Source organism: Vanacampus margaritifer, chromosome 9 (assembly GCF_051991255.1).
Source record: "Vanacampus margaritifer isolate UIUO_Vmar chromosome 9, RoL_Vmar_1.0, whole genome shotgun sequence".
Classification (NCBI taxonomy): domain Eukaryota; kingdom Metazoa; phylum Chordata; class Actinopteri; order Syngnathiformes; family Syngnathidae; genus Vanacampus; species Vanacampus margaritifer.
In genome coordinates, this window is record NC_135440.1 from 23,532,724 (window position 1) to 23,559,020 (window position 26,297).

The 26,297-nt window shown below is 37.2% G+C and overlaps 1 protein-coding gene across 2 annotated transcripts in view; it reads right to left on the reverse strand.

Annotated features, from left to right (window-relative positions):
- LOC144057782 (mannosyl-oligosaccharide 1,2-alpha-mannosidase IA) overlaps positions 1 to 26,297 on the reverse strand; it is a 141,467-nt gene that overhangs the window by 55,106 nt on the left and 60,064 nt on the right. For both annotated transcript variants that reach the window (XM_077575683.1, XM_077575682.1), the window contains one exon: positions 11,036 to 11,132. In XM_077575683.1, coding sequence (XP_077431809.1) covers positions 11,036 to 11,132 — 97 coding nt within the window. The remainder of the gene's footprint in view (positions 1 to 11,035; positions 11,133 to 26,297) is intronic.

The following is a 26,297-nucleotide window of genomic DNA, read 5'->3' on the forward strand; positions in this document are numbered from 1 at the left end:
GCTCCGTATGTGTTCATCATTATTCCAATCATCATGCAGAGTTTAATATATACTATAAAAAAAATGCCGAGCCAGCACTTTCCCGCCAGACAACTTGACAACTTAACTGGGCAATTTTAAGAAGAGGGTACGGATGAGCTCTCTGTGGAATGCGCGCGTGCAAGATAGCTATTTGTCACCTAAATGCAGGTTGCTATGGAGACAGATGATCCCTTGCACACAATGACGGAGGAGCCCGGGGGGGATATAAAAATGGATGGCCCGGAGATGGAGAGCGGGCATATGGTAACGAGCCTTTCGCTTTGCCGGCGGACTGTAAGGCGGCGGGCTGCCGTGATAGGCGCCATTTGTGAGGCGTTTCCTTTCAAGCTGCCGGGCGAGTGATGGTCGCCGCACCCTCGGTCGTTGTCTCCAGCCTTCGTGGCGGTCCTCTTAAAGAGCGGGAGCCGGGCCCATTCGGAGGTAATTGCCAGTGAGGTGAAGGTGGGCGGCAGGGGGAAGGGGGGGGAGGCGGCGAAGGCGAAGGTGGCGGCGATGGCTGAGGTGATTACTGGGGAAAGTGGTTGTCAGTTGAATGCTTTTAGTAGGAATATTTGTCATAAAAAATGACGACCAGGACATTGAGCTTTTGAGACGACTTTGTAGGTTCTGAAACCAACTTAAGATCAAGACTTTGAAGATAAATCAATATGCATCACTATTTAGAAATAACTCTTTTCAAATGAACTTTTCTGAGTTCTTAAGAAATCACAATGTCCCATCATTGACGAGCTCGTTTTAGAACAAGGCTGTGGGCTACTCATGTGGTCCTTGGGTGGTACCACCATGTTGGTGAACCCTGCCTTAAATCTTGCACTGCTTTTGACTCTTTGAAATATTTACACAATTTTACCTTTCACTTCAACCACCTGGAAGAGGCCAGAGATGACTAAATAATAAATACCGTCGAGTGCGTGTGTGTCAGTTTGTGTGTGTTGGAGGGGGGGCGCGGGTCCATCATATGGACCATCGATCCGTGCTCAGTCACGATCCCAGGCCATTTCCTAGCCCACTACAGTGCACTTCATCATCTAAGAGCAGCTATCAGCCACTTTGTGAAGAGCCCTTGGGATTCTCCAATAAACGTTCGCTTTTAAACGGTCACCGGGCACGATATCGGGGGACGGGGGGGGGGGGGGTGCGAAGGGTTTACCCGTGCAGTTTCTGGTTTTGCATTCAAGGAGATGCCTCGGCAAAACGATGCCCCGCTGCTCTTTAATGATCCAATGAGAATCTCTCCGCATATTGAAGATCTCAGCAGCAAACCCACTCATCAGATAAACATTTTGCACAGTAAATCACACTAGTGTGATAGGGGGGGGGAGCCATGTGGCAGACTGCAATATTCATTTTTTTTCTTCTTTCCTCCCCACAATCACAAACATTTGCCCCTGCCACCTCCTTGGCCCGGGTTAATAATGTGTGATTTGACAGGATGACGTCGTACACGCGGGTCTTGAATCCTTTTAGGGCTCTCACTCCATGTTGAGGACCTCACTCACTTCAAAAGAGGACCGGGAAATGAAGAGCTTGCCCTTGGCCTAAAATCATCTAAAGGCTAATGAAGAGGGTCTCCTGCCCAGATTTAGTCATAACTGTTTTTATTTATTTATTTCCTCAGTAGAACTTTTATCTGTTGATGTGACTTTGTGAGTGATGTCACAATTTCTGCCAAGTGTCTGTATTCAATGATGTTTTTAAAGTCTTATCTCATGTCCGGTGAACTCCAGGTGGGCTGTTTGGAACCGCCCTTCAAGATAGTATAAAAAGCTTGTGTCTGTAATCGACAGACACACTTGCAAGAAGAATGCAGCCATTTTTCTGTAAACTTACTTGTGTCCGGAATATTGTGTAAAAATAAAACCTTCAAAGAAACTGTTCACCGATCTCCAGCCTGTATTCAGATAATCAACATTCTCACTAGCCGAAAGAAAACGATCACGCGAAGAAAAAGATTATTTTCTTCAACACCAGCTCTGACTTTTAAGAAAAGATTGAGGGTATGAAATAACAATTCAGCTGTTGAAATTAACTATTGTTGGTAACTAATCGTAACCGTACCTCTGGCCCGAATTAGGAGGGATCCTAACATCAATCAACCCTACCCCTAAATCCAACCCAAAGCCCTAAATTTAACCTAGGCAGAAAGGCTGAGACTAGACCCTCTTCCAGATTCAAACCAACGACCTTCTTGGAGTGCATCAGCAAAAACATCCCCCCCTCGACTGTCTGGGAGAAATTCTCGAGCTATTTATTCTCAGAACAGGCCACTTTTGTAGTGTAATGGATAACAATGTGGGGAAGTTTGGTCTTGGTGAGGCAAAGTGTACTCTTATTTTTTTCTCCGGTGCCAACAGAGTGAAAAAAGCGCTGAGTTAGATAAGGTGTAATGAGCTCAGATATAGAAGGTGGTGGAAGCTGGAAAAAGCGGCGGAAAATCGGAGCGAGCGCAAACTGTTTGCCACCAAAACAAGTCTACGTTGGGATAGCGTCCAATGTGATTTATTACCCAGAACAAATTGAAAATGAAACTCTTGGTTTGTGTTTCAACAAAGGTAGCCTATATTCCTGCAAGCTTTACCATCTTCTGTCAAAAAGATTCTCTTTTAGACGGGTATGATAACCCTCATCTTACAAACTGAAAATTTTTCAATAAGCTGTTTTTGTTTTTCAATGTTTAGACGGGTATGATAACCCTAATCTTACAAAAAAAGCTGTTTTTGTTTTTTCAATGTTTAGACGGGTATGATAACCCTCATCTTACAAACTGAAAATTTTTCAATAAGCTGTTTTTGTTTTTCAATGTTTAGACGGGTATGATAACCCTCATCTTACAAAAAAAGCAGTTTTTGTTTTTTCAATGTTTAGACGGCTATGATAACCCTCGTCTTACGAACTGAAAATTTTTAAAAAAGCTGTTTTTGTTTTTCAATGTTTAGACGGGTATGATAACCCTCATCTTACAAAAAAAGCTGTTTTTGTTTTTCAATGTTTAGACGGGTATGATAACTCTCATCTTACAAACTGAAAATTTTTCAAAAAGCTGTTTTTGTTTTTCAATGTTTAGACGGGTATGATAACCCTCATCTTACAAAAAAAAGCTGTTTTTGTTTTTTCAATGTTTAGACGGGTATGATAACCCTCATCTTACAAACTGAAAATTTTTCAATAAGCTGTTTTTGTTTTTCAATGTTTAGACGGGTATGATAACCCTCATCTTACAAAAAAAAAGCTGTTTTTGTTTTTTCAATGTTTAGACGGGTATGATAACACTCATCTTACAAACTGAAAATTTTTCAAAAAGCTGGTTTTGTTTTTCAATGTTTAGACGGGTATGATAACCCTCATCTTACAAAAAAAAAGCTGTTTTTGTTTTTTCAATGTTTAGACGGGTATGATAACCCTCATCTTACAAACTGGAAATTTTTCAAAAAGCTGTTTTTGTTTTTCAATGTTTAGACGGGTATGATAACCCTCATCTTACAAAAAAAAGCTGTTTTTGTTTTTTCAATGTTTAGACGGGTATGATAACCCTCATCTTACAAACTGGAAATTTTTCAAAAAGCTGTTTTTGTTTTTCAATGTTTAGACGGGTATGATAACCCTCATCTTACAAAAAAAAGCTGTTTTTGTTTTTCAATGTTTAGACGGGTATGATAACCCTCATCTTACAAAAAAAAGCTTCTTTTTTTCAATGTTTAGACGGGTATGATAACCCTCATCTTACAAAAAAAAGCTTCTTTTTTTTTTCAATGTTTAGATGGGTATGATAACCTGATCCGATAAGCACCGATCTGCTTTGAGACTCGATGCACATTTGGGGCGATTAGACGGGTATGGTAATTAACCATTGCTCAGTTTGATAACGTGAACTTTAACAAACAGCTTTAGAAAAGCATGTAGGGGCAGGTATGGATATGATATGCTTTTAATCGAAATGCATATTCCGATGAAAAAAATGTGTTTGTGAAGCGAGTGCTGTTACATAAAGTAATGAGCTCATAAAGTGATGGAGGCTGAAAAAAAGAAGCCTAAAATCAGAGCCAGCTCATATTGATTACCACCAAAACGAGGCTACAGTGGGATATTGTCCACCCCCCCATAACAAAAGGAAAGAGAAACTCCTGGTTTGCATTTGACCAAGGTCTGTTTCCACTTTTTTTGCCTTCTACATTAAAACATGTTTTTCAATGTTTAGTCGGTATGACAACCTGCCTCTGCCTTTCTCAGTAGAAAGATGGTAAGCTCCGCCTTCAGACCCATTTCAGAAAAAGATTCATTCTTCAGTGTTTAGCCCTGGAGAACCCAAGAACCCTTTTCTTCTTTGGAAAATTATGAATTATACATTAAATGACTGCTATAAATTCACTGAACACCAAAATATATGTTTTTTTCAATTTTAACCCTTTATTCCCTAATTTAGGATTAGGGTGAAATTTGACCCTTTTGGGATTTAGGGGTATCATTTCGAAAAATCAGAATAACAAAAACTGTCAGTAAACTATTTCGAATTTAAGAAAATAATCAATCAAATACACAGCTACATTGAACAATATAATTTTTTTTGCTGTATTTGTTGCATTTTAGAACTGGATTTTGAATGTACAAACACACTCGGCCAATGGAAACAAGAACACAGGGACAAAATCACTGCTGAAAAAAAAAGAAGGTCTTTGTTATTTGAGTATCAGAATTTATAGGGGCCAAATTTGACCCTGTGGGTTCGACAGCTATGGTAACCTCTGTCTTTTAACCCATTTCAACTTCTGAAAATTGGAAAAAAAGACGAGTTACTACTTGTTAAACTAAACAATGAGTAATGAGTAAACAAAAGAAGGCTACTCATGAGAAATTAAAAAAAGAAACTCCCGGTTTGCCTTTTTGAGCACGCTGCAATAGTAAAGCGGGAATTTTTTTTCCGGGCCAGTTACTGTGAGGAGTTCCGGTATCTTAAAGTATCCTGTCAGCCTCTATTTGCCATGCAAGGTCGTCGGCTCTCCAGTCCACTCGTGGTGTTGTTGTTGTAGCTTAGCGAAGGAAAAAAAACCCAATAAATCCCGGTTTTAGCCAACGGTTGACTTGAGGGATTAATTGTCAAGATGTTTTCCAGGCTGGTAACCGAGAAAAGTGCAACAAAGGCACCCGAGAGCAACGGGCTGTCCCGCTTTTGCTAATGTTCCCCCAAACTGCTTTTGTATGCAAACAGCACTTTCCGCGAATGGGGCTCCAGTGCCGGATGCTAAACAAACACGGGCGGAAGGTGCGGAGGCGGTGAATGCTAAGTTTCACAATCGAGTTCAACACACTGACAAGTGGAAATCCAAACTGATCGGATCCCTGGAAAGCTCCGAGCTGCTTCACGCCAAGAAAATGTTTTAATTAACTTGAAACAAGAGATTTTTTTTTGGGGGGGGGGGGGGGGGGGGCTACGTACTTCAAGCTAATATTCGGCTGCAGACCCAAGAATTCTTCTAATATTCATAATAATAAAAAAAAATCTGTTTATAATCCAACCGAAAGACAGCAGATCCATCGGAAGCAGATTAAAACATGACCTCTTTAGTAAAAAATATTAATGCGGAATGAAAGTTCAATATAAAGAAATGAACGTCAAAGCTCTCATACCGATTGGATTTTTGTAACAGGAATCAAATCCTTTTACGATGACCTCATCGCTTCCGCCGCCCCATCAATCGTTGGAACAAGTTCTGGTCCTGTGAGCTTCATCTTAAATTCGCTTAAATATGTTCTTAGAAGATGATATGCTAACACCCGTTGATATATTTTCAGTGTTTACAAAAGTATACGTTCAAGGTTCACAAACGTTCGCCTAGAGTACCATGTTTTTTTTTTTAGTGCCACAAGAAAATGTTATACATGAAAACAATTCAAACTGTTTAGAGAAGATTGGAGAATGTTTAGGAAATGTGCGCACACTCTGACGTGAAATTAACATAGGGGAGTGCCACAAATGTCCCTCAGGGGGATTATTTTCAAAATAAAGTGTATTATGTACTCCAGAAAAAATAAAAATAAAATAAAAATAAAATAAAAATAAAATAAAAATAAAATAAAAATAAAATAAAAATAAAATAAAAATAAAATAAAAATAAAATAAAATAAAATAAAAATAAAATAAAAATAAAAATAGAAATAAAATTTAAAATTTAAAATTTAAAAAAAAATTAAAAATTAAAAATGTTTTTTTTTCCAGGAGAAAAATTAAAAATGTTAAAATTTTAAAAAATGAAAAAATGAAAAAATGAAAAAATTTTAAAAATGAAAAATTTAAAAAATGAAAAATGAAAAATGAAAAATTTAAAATTTAAAATTTAAAATTTAAAATTTAAAATTAAATAAAGTGTATTTCAGACGATTATGCTAACAATTTTATAAAAAGTTTTCAGTGTTTTGACGGAGATTATAACGTCCCCTTTTAGACTTACTTAGATACATTTTTGTCATCAGTGAGAAGACATCAAAAAAGACGCTTTTCATTGGTATTTCAAGTATATCATATCATATCGTCTTCCACTTTTAAACCTTGAAAATAATGCGTTACTCGTCATTTTTTTTATGTGTTTTCAAAAGGATGAGCGTTTTAAATTTTGCTTTTAAATCTTTTGAAAAGATACATTTTGGTAACCCCCGCTTTGGCTTTCTGAGGCATTTAAAAAAAAATTGCAAATTGTCAAAAGTTGGTGTTGTTGAATGTCAGAAAGAATTGTTGTCATACAACTGAGTGGTTTTGAAAATGATCATAATTTAAAACGTCACATGTAAACAAACTACTTAAACAGGCGAGGAACGGGGGAAAGTAGTAAAACAGAAGAAAGCCAGAATAAGTTGTGCATGCCACATCATTTTTTTTTGTTCTTTCGTAATTTTGCTGTCCCGAAAATTTAGCACCTGGGGCAACCGGGCCTACACCCCCCAACGCTCCACTGCTAACCTAACCCTCGTTTCCTCTTCCGAGTTGCCCCGAGCGCAAATGAATATTTCATACGCTACAAAGATAAAGTGTCTTCAAAATAGTCACTGTACTGTATTCTTACTTTCTCCCGCGCGAGGATAACCAGATTGAGCCCGGAGCGGTACAACATTAAGCGACGCCGGGATGAAGTCGTGCGAGAAGAAGACAAGGTTGAGGTTCGACGGGCTGCGGCGAACATCTCGTCTTTTTGCTCCTTTTCAGGCGCGGATGTTGCCGCCGTCTTTATCTGTGTATCGACAGCCTTCAGACGCAGCGTGCGGAATCCAATCATCCCGCCTCCGTGTTCACTCTTGAGGATTACGTTTAAGAACACAGCAGCCAATTTCATACCTGGCTTGTCGCAACGCGTGCACACACGCACGCGCACGCACATGCAAGCACGCCGCCTTCATTGTGACATTTACTCGGCAGAATGATGCCCTTTCCCGGATCTGCCGCTCGCTTCTCAGAGACTCGACAAGAAGCGGGAAAGTGCCGGACAAAGTCCACGTGGTTTTGATGGTGGCTGGATGTGTTATTAAAGCTTCATCAACGAAGGCAATTAGCAGCAAGAAGACGAGAAGTCAAACCTTTAACCCCCCAGCAAGGGTTAGTTTGCGTACCTTCAAACTAAGACATCCAGTGGTCAATTCAATTCACGACTAAATAAACAAAGCAAACAATGTAAGCACTCTGTTAGGCTAATTTAGCTGCTTTTGAAATTAGCTTGCCTCATTTGTTGGTATTAAAGGGTAAGTCAACCCCAAAAATATTTTTTGGTCTAAATATGGTATTCTGGTTGATATTGTGTTAGTGGAATACGAGTTAAGCACTAAAATCCAGCCGTTTTTATCCATCTCAAGGTGGCGGCCATTTTGCCACCTGCTGTCGACTGAAGATGACATCACAGTTGCTCAGGGCTCAGGCAACGGCCAATCACAGCTCGCCTGTTTTCTGAAGCGGAGCTGTGATTGGTTGTTACCTGAGAGCTGAGCGACTGTGATGTCATTTTCAGTCGCCAGCAAGTGACAAAATGGCCGCCCCCTGAGATGGATAAAAATGGCTGCATATTAAACAGAATGTCATGTTTAGACTAGTGAGGTCACATATATCGTATTACTGTCAAGAAATGTTTATGGTTGACTTCCACTGGATGGTTCGGATGTTTTTTCCATTCATTTCTGGTACAAAAGCAAATGGTTACATTTGATCTCTATAGCAGAGGTGTCCAAACTATAGCTCAGGGGCCCTTTGCGGCCAATTGTCCATTTTTCTAGCGGCCCGCGGCATACACTGAAATTTTATTTTTACACGGTCCGCAATGCTATTCAAAAAAAAAGGGGGGGGGGGGGTGTTATATGTGTAGCTGTCCAAAAGTGTTGAGATGGATGTGATAGGCTTGAAACCATTTTAGAAAAATACACTTTTGTCCGTTAATCACCTTTTCAAAACGTTGCTTTTTTGTTGAATGAATATAACTCAGCATTTATATTAGTTTTTGAGTACAGTGGTACCTTGGCTCACAAACTTAATTGGTTCCCACAGAGAGTATGTGAGCCGAAAAGTTTGTCTTCCAAACAAGTATTTCCCATAGGAAACCATTGAAATGAGAATAATCCGTTCCCAGGTCCCCATAAAACACAATTTTCTACTAAAAAAGCCTTAAAACTACACAAAATATACCTTATTTTATGTATAATAAATGTGCTATTGTATTGTAATTAAAGAAATACACTGTACTGTATAATAAAGTGTTTTTATTTGCAAAACTTGCAACTTGCCTTTGTGATGGTACAGTAGTTGAAGGCTTGATGGAATGGAGTTGGAGGAGGAGGGAGGGAGGGAGGGAGTTACTGTTTGGAAGGAGAGTCCTCCGCTGTGGCTTCTCTTCTTTGCTTCTTAGGAGACTCTTTATCCTTGTTGCTGACTAAAAACCTCTTAATTGACACCTGTTGCTTTCTGAGTTGTAAGGTCTTACGAAACTGAGGCATCACATTATCATTCATCATGTTGATGATTCTCATAGCCACAGTCTTTTCTGAATGGTGCTGTTCGACAAAAGCCTGCACATCACTCCACTTTGCTAACATGGTGTTGATGCTCTCACTTGATGCTGACAAACGCGCACCTCGTTCGTGTTTGTCGATGATCTCCTTCTTCTGCTCGAGCGTAATTTTCTTCAATGTCTTCTTAGGCTTAACACTAGCCTTTTGTGGGGTCTTTTTCAGTCCCATGGTAGCAAAAGTACACTCCAAAAGTACTCCAAAAGTACTCCAAAAGTACTCCAAAATGATCCAAAATGTCTACCGAACACAAACCACGTCCGCACTCAAACAAAGGGGGCGACGAACTGGGACGCCGTGAGCGTGCGTCAGCTTCTCGTGATTTCTCGTGTCGCGAGATTTGATTCGTCCGCTGAAAAGTAGTTCGTCAGCCGAGACAAAATGCTCGCGAATTTAATGTTCGTGAGGCGAAAAGTTCGTGAGCTGAAGCGTTCGTGAGCCGAGGTACCACTGTAGTCAGAACATCCGCTGAGGCCTTTTTTAGTGTTTATAATAATTTTTTTGTTAATGTCTCGACAGGTACGGTAATTTCCATTTTTTAACCTCTTTTCAAAATGATGCATTTTCAGAGTTTAGACAGGTTTGATCATCTCCATATGTTTAGACCTGTTTTCAAAAGTTACTTGAAATTTCATCATGTTGATGTTGTGTGATCGTGCACTGCGCCACCCCAAAAATATCACACCCGTTTATTTGTCCAAGTTAAATGCTCTCCATCGTCATAATCCGAGGAAAATGACAAAAGGAGACTCCAGGTATTAAGGGTTTTACTACCAGCTCATCTGACGTTTATTGCAGGGGATTTGGACAGCGATTTGGCCCACTAGTTCGTTTTTGGCAGACACTTCAACTTCCAATATTAACCCAACTAAATACCATCAAAATATTTAATCTTTGTACTTTTAACTTTTGTACAAAAGCAATTTTTTGCCTGACATTAATTCCAGCTCGCCGTAAAAATACACTTTCATTTCTTTAAAACCCAAAGGGAAGGATTTACTTTATCCCTCCCGATCATATTCATTAAGGCATGTTTTGGACATAAAAGGCTAGAAAAATAATGAAATATTTCAATTTAAAGTACACTTTTAATTATTTCAACATTTTAGCCTATGATATATTCAATTAAAAAGGCTGTTTTTGTATTTTGTTTTAAAGGAATTATGAATATAAATTAAAAAAATATATATATATATATATATGTGTGTATATGTATATATATTAAAAAAAACATTTATTAATTTTTTTTTAATTTATTTGTTTTTTAAAAAAAAGGAGAGCAATGATGATGTCAAATCGAATGAAAAATACTGAGCTCTCCTGAAAAAAAAAAAAATGAAAAAAAAAAAAGGAATTATGAATATAAAAATCAAAATGTATTTTATAAAAAAATTTAGGTAACATTTTGTAGGCATTCGGATATTAATTTGCCATTTTGAAATGCGTTCCAATCCAATTAAATTAATTTAATTAAATTTAATTAAATCCAATTAAATTCTCTTAAAATTAAATTCCTTTTTGGGGTATAAATCCAATTAAATTAATTTAATTTAATTTAATTAAATCCAATTTAATTCTCATGAGATCAGTGCAGTTTTATTTTGTATTCAACAGCTACAAAAACAGGGGGAAAATGCATTTCTAAACTTTTTAAGCGCTACAAAAAACTAAAACTAAAAATTTCAAAAACATAAAAAAAAATAGGGTTTTATATCCTTTAAAAAATATTTTTACTAATACAAAAATACAAAAGTTACTAGAGTCAGTGTCAATTTTTACTATTATTATTATTATTATTATATCATTTTGATCATTATTCTCAGTCAGTCCCATTGGAATTACTTAAATACAATTCCTCATTCCCAAAAAGAATTTGGGGAATGAGGACCAATCTTTGTGACCAATCATTCCGCCTATAGAAAGTAAGAAAAGAAAGAAGAAAAAAAAAGCAAAGACTTACCAAACATGTTGCCAATATGCCCGTTTTTAGTTAAAGGTCTCAGCTCATTCTTGCCCCAGGCATATTGCTTGTAGTTGTCCCAGGAAAACTTCATCATCTGCAAAACAAAGCCACACACGCGCACACACACAAAACAGTCAGTGGATTGACGGAGCGCACATGTAATTAAATTTGTCGAGCTCCGGGCGACTGGAATGATAGTTTATTGATCAGCGCGGCAGAGGACAAGCGTGCAATTATGCCACATTCCGAAATAAAGTAAGGCTGACATTCATCCAGCAGCCATTAAAAACTTCACAAGAAATTCCAAGATTAAAGGCGGCATTTAATTGGTTTATGCCAGATGGGACGGAGATCTTTTTGGACAGTTTCTCATCAACCATTTTTTTTATCAATTGATATGATCGGCGATACCAATCATCGTTGCTACGGCGGGTGAGATGAGTGATGCTTGGTTTAATGTTTTCTACTAATTGGCAAGAACTGCAGGAAATGTTTCCCGCTTTGTCACTTCAAAACATTCCAATAGGAACGACAGATTGAAGTGGATTGGAAGTCGATCCGAATTGGCCACCATTGAGTCTTGAATGGTCGCCGTTCCGTGGGGAATGGTCACAATCAGTCTTGACTGGACTCGAGTAAATCTGTGTTGGTTAGCAGTAAATCTGGATTAGGTACTAATTATTTTTGGATTGGTCACCAAAAGAGTCTGTAGTTGTCTGTAGGGGTGTAATTTGAATCAGAAAATCGGTAAACTAAATCGTTCCATTTTATAGAAGTATATCAAGATATGTATCGAAACGTCTTCCATTGCCGACATATAAATGAACTCTTACGTAAAAGGTCAACAAGAAACTCATTTCATCATAACCTCTCAAATTGAGCCATACCATATTGAATCGAATCGGAATTCGACTGAATCGAATTGTTCCACTTTAAAATAAACCATCCTTGATTTGCATTCGGAAGTCGTTCGCCACACTTAGTCTGGACTGGTCACCAGTCAGTTGTGAGCAGTCGCCAGATAATCAAGATTTCTGATTTTAGGGAAGTCTGGGCAGATCGTCAAGTCTGGTTCTGGGTGCCAGTGATCGTGAATTGATAATCGGCGAGTCTCTGGACTGCTCGCCACTCAGTCCAGAATGATAACGATCTGACTGTTATCATTTTTCTATCGCTTCTGATGATCTTAAGGAAAATTGTTAAAAAAATAAAAAATAAAAAAAATGGCAAAGCTTGTTCTCTTTTTTTCCTAATCGCACGAAGTAACAGAATGCGACGAAACCACAACCTCCCAACCTCATCTGCCGCAGATGCCAGATGGGGACAAAAGAACATAAGAGAGTGTGACGGCGTCCCGACACGACGTTCGGCTTCACCCAATCAAAGAAAAGCACAATGTCAGATGTTTCTTTTTATATTCTCAGCCTGTCTTCAAGCCTTCCTTCACCCAAAAACACAAAGAAAAAAAAAAGTGATTAGGAAAAAAAATCTTGTTCTTTCTTTCAAGGTCGCTACCGAGTGAACGTCACGGAGAAAACTGAAGCAGAAATTTTAAATAAATAAATAAATAAACATAATGCTGATTGGTAATGTTTGACATTACAGCAGAGGCAGTAAAATTACTCACATTGTACTTAACTCATTCACTCCCAGCCATTTTCGCTGAAGCCACCCCCTTCGCTCCCGGCTGTTTTACTGGATTTTGACTGATTTTGCAAAGCCCACAGAATTCAGTGTTCTATTGCTATACAAACATGGACATCTGTTTTCGTTTTGCAGCAATTAGCATTAGAATATTATCATTACTCATAAAACAGCTTGTTGCAACATGACCCTGGCTGATCTCTTATACTTTGCTGCCACCTGCTGGCCGTTTTTGTAATAAGTACCATTGCTTCATGCATTCTCTTCAGTTCACAGGCTGCATCAAAGCCTTCCGTATGCTCTAACATAAAAAAATGAATAAAAAAAACCAACAACATATAAATACGTTTTTGGGAGCATGGTAATGTTCAATAGAACGTATTCATACGTTTTTGGGAGCAAATGAGGTCAGTAAATGTGCTTGTGTAGAAAGTAGAAGTAAAGTAAAAAAGTACAGAATGAAGTAAGGTGAAAATTCATTTTCACCGTTGGATAACTTGGACCAACTTCAGTGTTTTTACTGAGAAAAAAATGTTCACATAGCCTTGCTATGATTGTGAACAAAAAACATTGAAATTAGCTAAAGACCACAACCGAAAAAGGACACCCTTGCTTTGTGTATTCTAACAAATTCCACAAGCGAATTTTTGAAGGCCCGAAGCTCGCGCATTCCGCATTTATCATTCTTGGAGCCGACAGCATCAAAGAATTCTCATAAATAAGGCCATGGCTGAGGAATATTTTTCTTCTCCGAATGTGTTGCATCATCGTTGTTAATGCCTCCTGCTTGGCGTTCTTATCTTCAATCAATCAAACTCTCTACAGTGGTTGACTTCAACTCCATTTCTCTTTTTTAAGTTGTGTCAACATCTGCAAAAAGTTGAAATAGTCAAATTCTCTTATATAAGGCCATGAATCGGGAATATCTCTCATATCAGGAAAATTAGTCATCAGAAAAATACAGACACCTCAAATATAACAAATCATTTGCACGTTGTTCCTTCTCAGCACTGCGATATGGCAGAACAAATTGAGGGCGGGTCCGGATGGCCGGAACCTGACGCGGAGGTGACCCGGCAAGTCAAGCTAATTGGCCGCTGCTCGTGCCTGCAGTGGATCAATAAGTGAACAGAGGCGGTGATTAAAATGAATCATCTCATACCGACACCGGAAGGGAGTCACGCGCAGCCGATCATGAGATGGAGGACGGCGCATCTTAACTCATTCGCTGCCATTGACGGCTATTGACGTCAAAAATTCATTTGAACTATTTCTATACTTTTGTTAACAATATGAAAACCTAGATTTTTTTATTGTGCATTTGGAACAGATATAACATTTGTGATTAATTGTGAGTTAACTAGTAAAGTAATGCGATTAATTACGATTAAAAATTTTAATCGGCTGACGCCCCGATTTTTAATCTTTAAGTCACGTCAGGCGATTACAATTTTAAATTGTAATTAATTGCATGACTTCAATAGTTAACTCACGATTAATCACACATTTTATATCTGCTCTAAAAGTACAATATTTTTTTTCTAGGTTTTCAGACTCTTGTTAACAAAAGTGGAAAAAAATGGTAAACTAATAGAAATAGTTCAAATGAATTTTTGACGTCCATAGCCAATGGCAGTGAATGAGTTAATTGTAATTGCATGACTTCAATAGTTAACGATTAATCAAAAATGTTATATCGGTTCTAAATGTACAATAAAAAAAATCTAGGTTTTCACACTCTTAACAAAAGTGGGGGGGGGGAATGTAAAACTAATAGAAATAGTTCAAATGAATTTTTGACGTCTACAGCCGTCAATGGCAGTGAATGAGTTAATTGTAATTAATTGCATGACTTCAATAGTTAACTCATGATTAATCACAAATTTTATATCCGTTCTAAATGTACGATAAAAAATGTTTTCTAGGTTTTCATACTCTTGTTAACAAAAGTGGAAAAAATGTTAAACTAATAGAAATAGTTCAAATGAATTTTTGACGTCTATAGCCGTCAATGGCAGCGAATGAGTTAATGCACGCGATTTCACATATGGAATTTTCTAAACCAGGCTGCAATTTATTGGACGAAAACCTACGATACATTATCATATCTAGTACAATGATGAAAACTTAACAAACGCAAAACCTAAATGACAATACATGTTAATCCATTTTGATCCATCATTGAATTCCAAATATGAGAAAATCGCTCATATAGGAGCATCGGGATGTTTTTGGTATTCCGCAAACGTGGCCGGCATCCAGTCAAGGTTAGAAGAGACACGGAGGGCGGGCGCATTTATCTCAGCGCCGGCCCTCTCCTATTCCGCCAAAGTCAGCATGGAACCCGACTTCCATTTTTAGGAGACATCACAGCCGCTCTGGTCAGAAAGTGTCACGTCCTCCAATCCTTCATTTGAGCCTTTGCCAACTTTCATCCCGGCCAAGCTTCCACTTTGAAAAGCTCCGCTGCGCCAGCGTCACCCAAAGAATCAACAATCGCTGCGTTTGTGCTGCGATCCAAGCGTTATTTTCCCGAGGCCGTCGCGCTACCCATCGGCGACATCTCGATTGTGAAATATTCCCAAGAGGAATCCCGCATGTGGAAAACAGCCTGGATGGTTGGCATTCTCCGCTCCTCACTAACAACCAAAGCAATCAAGTGTGGGAATCTGTTGTGGTTTACTGACAGCTGAGCTCCCGCGTACTCGCTCACACACTCCCAGGAGAGGCAAATTACTACAGTCGGCATTTTTCTGGACAACTAATTAACGCGTATCTCGGTTGCTTACAGCCAAACGAAGGAGTTTTATCAGCGTGAAAGGGGTCATGTATGTATGTATATACAGTATAATGTGTCTTTAAATGTCTTGTAAACATATAGTTGGGGTGTCTGGAGACTGCACACCAATTAGGGCTCAGAAAAAAAAAGTCGACGTGTAAATCGACTTTAAAAATAGACTAAAATTTGCTCCCTCAAAACATTTTTGTGTTGTCTATGTTTTTACAAAAGACAATAAAGCACATGGAGCGTCCCCAAAACACAGAAAAGGAAGTACTGAACTTCCTCAAAAAAGCACCTGGGCTGTATTTATTCCAAAATATAACCTGCCACTTGTTCATCACTTAACCAGTAGAGGGCAGTCATGCACTAAACGTTCCCAGAAGAAGACAGCCAGCAAAGAAGTTATTGACCTCATGTAGCTAACAGCTAGCTCTAGCCTTGTTTACTCATGGAATAATGTTGAAGCGTCATCTTTTAAGTGACTTTTTAGACAATATTACATATTATAACATGTAATGTAGATATAATGTGTGCGTGTGTGTGAACTAAATGGTAGTGTTTGTTTACCATAAGTGGTAAATGCTAGCGCTCTAATGTTAATCGTGATTGCTAACCATTTAGCATATGCTAATTTTGCTGATGTTTAATAATGCATATGTATAGAAGATAATAAATTATGAGTACTTATATTCAACTTGCATCCAACCTTAGTGGATTAACAAAAAAGATAGGTCACTACTAGTGACTGACCGATATTGTTATAATTAAAAACAATAATTTACATATTTTTACATTCACATTTTAATTTTTATATATATTTTTACCTCGTCTACGAATGACTGGCTCGTCCGTCCAGTTCACAAAAAATAAATAAATAAAATACCTGCGCGAGAAGTTGAGTAAATAAATCAGTGAGGACATGAACCACTTTGTAGAAGGTTCAAAGCGTCACTTTGCACAATTGACATGAACATTCCATTGAGTCATTGACTTCCAGGGTCATCTCGTACCACTGGAACGAGGGGGGCTGCATGAATATTTATAAAGCCCTCATAACACTTCTTGACACTTACCGGAACACTCTATAATGCGCTTGTTATGTTTGCTTCAAGCCAAACCGGCCTCCCTTTTATCCGAGGGTTGATGCCGAGACTATAAATCACGCTGCGGTACTGTCAAAATCACGCTGCTGGAAGAAAACAATCAGCTTCATCCAACTATTACAGCGCTGAACTTACCCACCCCTGTTGCCTTTCGATCCCAGGACCTGGACCCGAACTGTTATTTCCTACCTGATCAAACCACAACAGCACTGTGTGGGTCTCTAAAGTCCATTCCGACTCAGCACCAACCGGCAGTAAACTCGCTAGTGCAAATCTTATCGCACCTTTTGCCCCCTTTCAGTCTTTCAAACACACTTGGAGCAATTACATGCTGTCCCGAAGCATAGATATTTTGTTGGGGTGTGCCAAAGAATCGATTCTCATTTAGTACGATTCAGAATCAATTTTAAATGTCCCAAAATCGATTTTATTTAAATTATTTTATACTGTCTTGCCTTTGTCTGTGTGTGCCTTTATTTGGAGCGCTGTTCATGTTGTACCCGGTTTGGCCACTGAGGGGCAGTGTGGTTACAAGTGGTCTAATACACTGTTAAGTTGTAGCCACATTAGAGAGTAGAAGGAAAAAGACACAATCAAGTTATTTCAATAAAAGTTGTTTTTTGTTTGTGTGGAGCCGTTCTTTTTGAGTGATAAAAGTGCCGCGAGTGGCGCGCTAATTAGCATTAGCGAGTCAGACTGGAGTCGATCATTACAATTCTATAGATTGAAGCAAAAATCATTGACAATCAAATCATTTTGAATCAAAAATCGTTCCTAATCGAAAATCGATTCTGAATCGAATCGCAGACCCAAAAAAATCGGAATCGAATCGCAAGACTTTCAAAGATTCCCACCGCTAATATATCGCACATCTTTCTTTTTTGTTTGTTTGGGTACAAATGGAGTGTTCCCTCGCTATATTCATGACTTACCAAAAGTATTTACACTCTGTACTCAAGTAGACATACGGATACTTAAGAAGAAAAAAAGACTCTCTTAACACGTTCACTGCTAGTCTCGTTAAAATGGATCTTTAACGTTTATAGTCGTCAATGGCAGTTAATGAGTTAAGTAAATAAAAATTACTGACTGAAATATACTTAAAAAGGGGGTTGCATTTTGAAAAGAAAAAATAACACTTTCTCATTAGCTCTCTCTGACATTGTTGTTTAGGCAATGCCTGCCTTATAAAGTCTAAAAAAAAACTGTAGTATTAGTAACAAAATATTAGTACTTCATACTTCCTAGCAACACTGATCAGGGTTTATGGATGTGTCATATCAACTTGTTTGAAGTACAAAAGACAACACATCTAAAGTCTAAGTCAGTAATGGAGTCGATTGCATGCATAGATGAGCAGAAAAATCCTCCTGGAGGAACCCTTTTTCTTACATTTATTATCACCTTCAGACAGCATGAATATCAAACTACAAGATTACATTTTTGCGTGTGTTTCTTTTTGCTGAGCTGTGTGGACGCAGGTGGAAGAAAGTTTCCTTAAATTTCCTTTTTCTCACATTCGAGGCGGCAGAGGACATCAGTCATCCTGTCGCGGCCGTTTGACAGCACCGCTCCGTCACTTTAATGAAACTCGCCAAGTCCAAAGTCAGGGAAAAGAGAACCATTTTTTGGGGATACTCGGGCAATGGACTCGCCTCGCTTGTTTGTCGGAACCCACCAAAATAAAGATTAGTCTCTTCTTGCATCAGGAAAAAAAGTATATTTGTATCGGTTTCTGTTTTGCAGCAATTAGCATTAGAAAAAAAAGTCTCATCAATATTCACATTCCTGGTGAAACCACTGTCAAAAAAGAGCTTGTTGCAACATGGCTCTAGCTGATTTTTTATACTCTGCTGTCACCTGCTGGCCGTTTTTGTAATAACTACCATTGCTTTAACTCATTCACTGCCATTGACGGCTATAGACGTCAAAAATTCATTTAAACTATTTCTATTAGCTTAACATTGTTTTCCTTTTTTGTTAACAAGAGTATGAAAACCTAGAAAAAAAATTATTGTACACTTAGAAATCGTTAGTTAACTAGTGAAGTCATGGCATTAATAACAATTAAAAAATGTAATCGCCTGACGCCCCTAATTAAAAATAAAATAAGATATTAGGGGCGTCAGACAGGCGACAGATCGTAATTAATCGCATGACTTCAATAGTTGACTCAATCACAAATTTGATATCTGTTATAAATGTAAAAAAAAAATGAAATGAAAAAAATGTTAAACTAATAGAAATAGTATAACATAATCAAATATATTATAAAATATTTTTTTACGTCTATAGCCGTCAATGGCAGTGAATGAGTTAAGCGACCTCTTCAGGTCAGAAGCTCCATCAAAGCCTCCTTATGCCCTAGTATAAAACAAAACATTAAAAAAAAACGTATAAATATGTTTTTGGGAGTTAAGGACAAACTATTTAAAAACCTATTAATACGTTTTTTGGGATCGAATGAGTTAACAACTATGCAAACTTAATTATTTGTATTAGTCTCCCTAATGAGAAGATGCAATTAGGAACAAAAGTTCACGTTTTGTCATACAGCGAGCCCCTTCCTTTTGCGCTTAACCCCTGACCCCACAAAAATGACTTCAACATAGTTCTTTGGCACCAAGATATAAGAAGATCGGATCAGTCCAAAAAAAGAGGTGCGGGAATATGCGAATATGTGTGGCGGTTGACTGTATTAAGGAACCTTTTAATTGCTAAGCAATCACTCGCCGCGCTGCCCGTTAGATCTTTAATGAGCCACGTTGCCGAGAAGGGAGCGCGGAAGTGGCTTCAAAGATTTTTGATCCCGTAATCAATCAGACTCCAAAATCACCAAAGCTGAGTCTTTACTTAGCGTGAAGATCACAAACACCAATCACCTTTCTGGCCTCTGCAGTATCTCAAAGCACAAGATGCCACCAGGGACTCTGGGACTTCTTTCTAATAACGGATTCTTGAGATCAGCCGGCATCCATCGAGTTACCTTTGAACCTCAAAGTCGAGGCAACGGCGGCGTGTCTTCTTTCTGATCCTGGGTTTGAGTGGCATCGCTGTAATTGTCAAAAGCTTTTGCTTTTTTTTGGGCTTTTTTTTTGCATGGACAGACTACGGAATATGTGATTGACTGCTAATTCATCTTTTTTCAGGATGGCACTATGAATGAACCCTTTTGATTTTAAGTTGGTCACGGCCGGCAAATGTCACCAACAATAAAAGACAACGGCGACTAATGTGATTTTTAACGACGACAGTAGAAGAATCGCAACTTTTCCAGCGCAGAACATCCGTTGCATTTTTCTGCCCAGTTCCCCCCAGCAGACGCTAAATCCGTTCGGCGTGGAGGAAAAGCTTCCCGTGCCTGAGATTCAATCCATTTTAGCCCCTAAAATGCATCCTGGGAGCAGCGGCGAATGAGTTAGAGATTGCAGGCTCTCGCTTTCAACGCCATTAAAGAAGATCTGCAGGGACGAACGAGCAAAGGGGTCTGCCTTTTCTTTTTCTTTTAAAACACAATTGTTTGAGTGTTTTCACTTTGTCCTGTTTCCTGTTTGTCCTTGTTGCACTTTGTCCACCTCCTTTTCACTTGGGATTCCCCTGACATTCCCACCCCAGCTCTAATCCCCCCCCCACTTGTTTAGCTCATTCACTGCCATTGACGGCTATAGACGTCAAAAAATAATTTAAACTATTTCTGTTAGTTTAACATTTTTTTTCCACTTTTGTTAACAAGAATATGAAAACCTAGATTTTTTTTGTGTACATTTAGAACAGATAAAATTTGTGATTAATCGTGAGTTAAGCAGTTGTTTGTCATGCGATTAATTATGATTTCAAAAAAATTATCGCCTGACGCCCCTAATTTTCATTTAAAAGAAGAAGAAAAGATTATTAAAAATTAGGGGCGTCAGGCGATTAAAATTTTTAACTGTAATTAACAACATGACTTCACGAGTGAAAACGTTTTTTGTTTTGTTTTAAGAAAAAAGATTGTTAAAAATTAGGGGCGTCAGGCGATTCAAATTTGTAATTGTAATTAATCGCGTGACTTCACTTCTAAACTCACAATTAATCCCATTTTTTTTATATCTGTTCTAAATGTACAATATTTTTTTCTAGGTTTTCATACTCTTGTTAACAAAAGTGCAAAAAAAAATGTTAAACTAATAGAAATAGTTCAAATGAATTTTTGACGTCTATAGCCGTCAATGGCAGTGAATGAGTTAAAAACATTTAATCGCCTCTTGCCCTAATTTTTAATAATCTTTTTTTTTAATTAATTTATGGCAGTGAATGAGTTAATCTTCTGTTGGTCTGTTTCTTTGATAAGTCTTATACTATAAAATACAAAACAAGTTACAGTAGAAAGTCACTAACCAGTTTCTACTCGACTTCATTAACTCATTCACTCCCATTGACGACTATAGACGTCAAAAATTTATTTGAACTATTTCTATTAGTTTAATTGTTTCCCCACTTTTGTCAACAAGAGTATGAAAACCTAGAAACATTTTTTATTGTACATTTAGAACAGATATAAAATTCATGATTAATCTTGAGTTAACTAGTGAAGTCGTGCAATTAACTACAATTTAAAAAATTAATCACTTGATGCCCCTAATAAAAAAAAAAGAAAAGTAAAGATTATTACAAAATTAGGGGCGTCAGACAATAATTTTTTTTAAATTGTAATTAATCGCATGGCTTTTAATTATTTTTTTTATACCTGTCCTAAATGTACAATAAAAAAATTATAGGTTGTCACACTCAAAAAAATGTGAAAATAATAGAAATAGTTCAAATGAATTTTTGACGTCTATAGCCGTCAATGGCAGTGAATGAGTTAAAAACATTTAATCGCCTCTTGCCCTAATTTTTAATAATCTTTTTTTTAAATTAATTTATGGCAGTGAATGAGTTAATCTTCTGTTGGTCTGTTTCTTTGATAAGTCTTATACTATAAAATACAAAACAAGTTACAGTAGAAAGTCACTAACCAGTTTCTACTCGACTTCATTAACTCATTCACTCCCATTGACGACTATAGACGTCAAAAATTTATTTGAACTATTTCTATTAGTTTAATTGTTTCCCCACTTTTGTCAACAAGAGTATGAAAACCTAGAAACATTTTTTATTGTACATTTAGAAGATATAAAATTCATGATTAATCTTGAGTTAACTAGTGAAGTCGTGCAATTAATTACAATTTAAAAAATTAATCACTTGATGCCCCTAATAAAAAAAAAAGAAAAGTAAAGATTATTACAAAATTAGGGGCGTCAGACAATAATTTTTTTTAAATTGTAATTAATCGCATGACTTTTAATTATTTTTTTTATATCTGTCGTAAATGTACAATAAAAAAATTATAGGTTGTCACACTCAAAAAAATGTGAAAATAATAGAAATAGTTCAAATGAATTTTTGACGTCTATAGCCGTCAATGGCAGTGAATGAGTTAAAAACATTTAATCGCCTCTTGCCCTAATTTTTAATAATCTTTTTTTAAAATTAATTTATGGCAGTGAATGAGTTAATCTTCTGTTGGTCTGTTTCTTTGATAAGTCTTATACTATAAAATACAAAACAAGTTACAGTAGAAAGTCAGTCAAGTTGTTAAAACCTGGATCACCATCATTCGTCCGCCAATCTCATTGAGGGTCGTTTCAAGATGACCTTTGGGCCATTAAACAACGATCTTTTTACTGTGGTTGAAAAATGAAACTGCATTTTCCCTTCTTCACATACACAATGCACACACGACATCAAATAAAAACGCTAATGCAAAGACATTTCGGCCAAATTGTTACAAAGTGGACCTTTAAGGAAATCATTGAAATGCCAATCCCTAAATACATCGACACTCCACCGTCGCCTTCTTCTCACAATGGAAAATTGTCCATTCTGATATTGGAGGCATCTGTCACCCTTTCTTGCCGGCGTTGTATTCCTGCAAAATGCTGATGAGCCCCCGAGAAAAAAAAATGATCCCATCCATCGATACGCCTATTGCGATCAGGCCTACGGGATGCCACAGTACAGTTTGAGTGAGAAAGAATGAAGCATTACGGCCAAAGTGTGATCCATCTTCCAGGGCAGGTGAATGCATTGCTTGAGATTTATGTCCGGGAACTTTAGCATGTTCCCAAGGGTCATGCATGTGAATGTATTATTACATACTGGACTCAGTATTAGGTACACTTGCAGTTGAATGGCGTCAAACAAGTTAAATAATACAAAAATTGTGAAATTAATTTTTTACATTTTCTGGCATGCTTACGGTCACATTTTATTCACATTACATTTTTAATTATTTCAATCAATTCCCATCCTTAAACATTTCTTTTATTTAAATTATTTCTGATTCGATTCATTCCTGTATTTTCACTTTTTTTTTTTTAATCACTATCATGTAAATGACCTTTTTCAGAAGTGACTTTCTGCTTTTCGGTTTCAGGGTCACCACAACGAGTCACACGCATAATTTATTTGGCACACTTTGTACGCCGGATGAAGTCCCCGACACAACCCATTTTTATCTGGTTCTGACACCAGCAATAATTCCAATTTACTCGCATATAGTCACACAATTTAAATTCTAATTGATTTTGGTATATTCAAATTCTGTCATTCTAATTGTTCCGTTATGTTCACATTTTTATTCCCATTAATTGCCTTCTTTAATTTCAGTTAATTCCTGTTTATTAACTTTGTTTAATCTCCATTAATTCTGGTAAATTCCCTTATTGTTATTCCAATTAAATCCTAAATATTTGCATTTTCATGTACATTAAATTCCCCTTTTTAAAAATTCCAATTACTTACAGACTATGTACTCTTTTTTATTTTTATTTTTTACTCCCACTCAATCAGGTAAAGTTGTCTTTGTAAATCACAATTCCTGATTGTAAACAACATCCTGTACATAAATTATTATTTGTGGGTGTACCTAATGAAGTGGCCGGTAAATATATAAAGCTAGTGTTCCTTCTTTATAAATCACATTTTCAAAGTCTCATCTGTGCTTAAGATCAGCAGCTCCGTGTTTATCAGCCGCCATCGCTGATGGGTCGATAGGGTACATGGCGGGCCACGCGCTAGCAGATACGGCGCGTCTCACTGACCGCGTATTGATCGTGAAAATCCCGGCCTAATCCAGACCTGCTCGATGCCGCATTTCGAGCCCCGAGGCCTGGTGACGCGCTGTTTTTTTTTTTTTTAAGCAGATGCCTAAAAACCTCTTGGGTTTGCAGCTTAAACATCTGTTCCTCTCTTAAGGAACACTTGTGTCACCCATCTGCCTGTGATGACCGCTTCCAATTGGAGTTTACGTGAGGGATTTCCTAGTTGAAGTTTGCTCTGAAATTAGTTGAAAATGGCTCGTTCAAACAAAAATGGCCGACTTTCTGTTCAATTTCCGGCACAGGTCCTTAAGACTTTTTCGTGTGTCCTGTTTTGACAGATGTTCATCATATTTTATGACGATCGGTTTCGGTGAAAGAGGCGCTTTAATTAATCGCTTGATGCCCCTAATAACGTTTTTAATACTACCAAAAACATATTTATACGTTTTTTATGTAAAAAATAAAATAAAAAATGCTAGACAGCATACAAAAGGCTTTTATGCAGCTTCTGACCTGAGGTCGCTTAAAGCAATGGTAGTTATTACAAAAAATGACCAGAAGGTGTCAGTAGAGTATAAGAGATCAATCAGGGTCATGTTGCAACCAGCTCTTTTTACTAGTGTTTTCAACTAAGCCACAAAAAAAAAAAAACTAATCAGGAGAAGCTTCATCATACAGCAAGACAATGACTTGATTTCATGAGAAGAAAAAAAAGTGGTAGCTCTTAGACTGGTCAAGTCAATCTCAAGACCTTAACCCAATAGAGCATGCATTTTACTTCCTGAAGATGAAACTAAAGGAAGAAACCCCAAGGAACAAACAAGACATGAAAGAGGCCTGGAAATAAATGTAAATGCCTGGAAAAGAAGAGAAGATAAAAAAAATCTATTCATCTTTAGATCTGAAATCTGAAACCCTTTTCAGTATACAACAAATACAGGAACAAGGAATTAACCTTTCTGTTCCAATACTTTTGGAGGTGACTATATGACATCATTACGGCAAGTGCATCATTTTCTGTTTGGTGAGCACAAATAAAGCTTAACAACCTGCAAACAAAACTACAAAGCCTTCTTAAAATGCCACAGTTAGCAGAACATGTCCACAAAGGAGTAGTTTGATTCCAGCTAGTTGTTTAGTTCCAGTGCAAACAAAACACGGGAACAACACTTTTGCCACTCATGAGACGATGAAAGTAACCTTTTTTTGCAGCACATTTCTTGATTGATTTACTTGTCCAATGTTCCATTCTGTGTTCTGGCTAAAAATCCTTCAAATGTGTTACATAAAATAAAAGAGAGCAAGAGAGAGGTTGTTGGGTGCTACTTAAGAAAAAAAAAAAGAAAAATCTCCAATGCAACAAACATTGTTCACCCTGCAAAGGTGTCCTTGGCGAGATAATGACAGAGGCTCCGTCCTCAACCGACGACAGCAAAATTCTGCAGTGCAATGAGAAATAAACATCAGAGGAAAAGAGGAACTTTTTCAGGCTAGTTAGGGCCCCGTAGCACGGAATACATTTATTCCCAAACTTGTCGTCTTAGCTCAGTTAACATTCAATTGGCTAATTATGAATGAGCTCTCCTATGCCGATTGTCAAATACCACGTGCCATGATTTCACTTCTTATTTAGCCAACGGGTGAACGAGATTTTAAAAACAAAACAAAAAACAACAATAGTAAGGTCGATTATTTTATTTTACTTTTTTTTTGTGAATTATCATGAATCGTAGTAAAGCTTTTATTTATAAAAAAAAACAACCATCTATAGTAAGACCTTTTTTTATGTACATAAAAAAATGACTCTAGTAAGGCTTTGTTTATTTATTTATTTATTTATTTATTTATGTATGTATTTATTTTTTTACGACCTTGCGATTTGTAATTTCAGTTTCCGGTTTTCTTGCTCAGTCACTTGAATAAAGCACAGTTTATGGTGATTGTTTATTGACGATACAGATGTGCAATTATGACGCTAGAAATAATCGACAGATTCTAACCAGTTTCTACTCGACTTCATTAACTCATTCACTCCCATTGACGGCTATAGACGTCAAAAATTTATTTGAACTATTTCTATTAGTTTAATTGTTTCCCCACTTTTGTTAACAAGAGTATGAAAACCTAGAAACATTTTTTATTGTACATTTAGAACAGATATAAAATTCGTGATTAATCTTGAGTTAACTAGTGAAGTCGTGCAATTAATTACAATTTAAAAAATTAATCACTTGATGCCCCTAATAAAAAAAAAAGAAAAGTAAAGATTATTACAAAATTAGGGGCGTCAGACAATATTTTTTTTTAAATTGTAATTAATCGCATGACTTTTAATTATTTTTTTTATATCTGTCCTAAATGTACAATAAAAAAATTATAGGTTGTCACACTCAAAAAAATGTGAAACTAATAGAAATAGTTCAAACGAATTTTTGGCGTCTATAGCCGTCAATGGCAGTGAATGCGTTAAAGCAACACGCCCTGAACGGTCTGACTTTTAAAGACATGCAGTGGCACGAGTTTGCATCTTAAAACATATGCAGTGAATACAGAGCAGCATTCCTGGCATGTTACGGCAAACCACAGAAAGAAAGATGGCACGT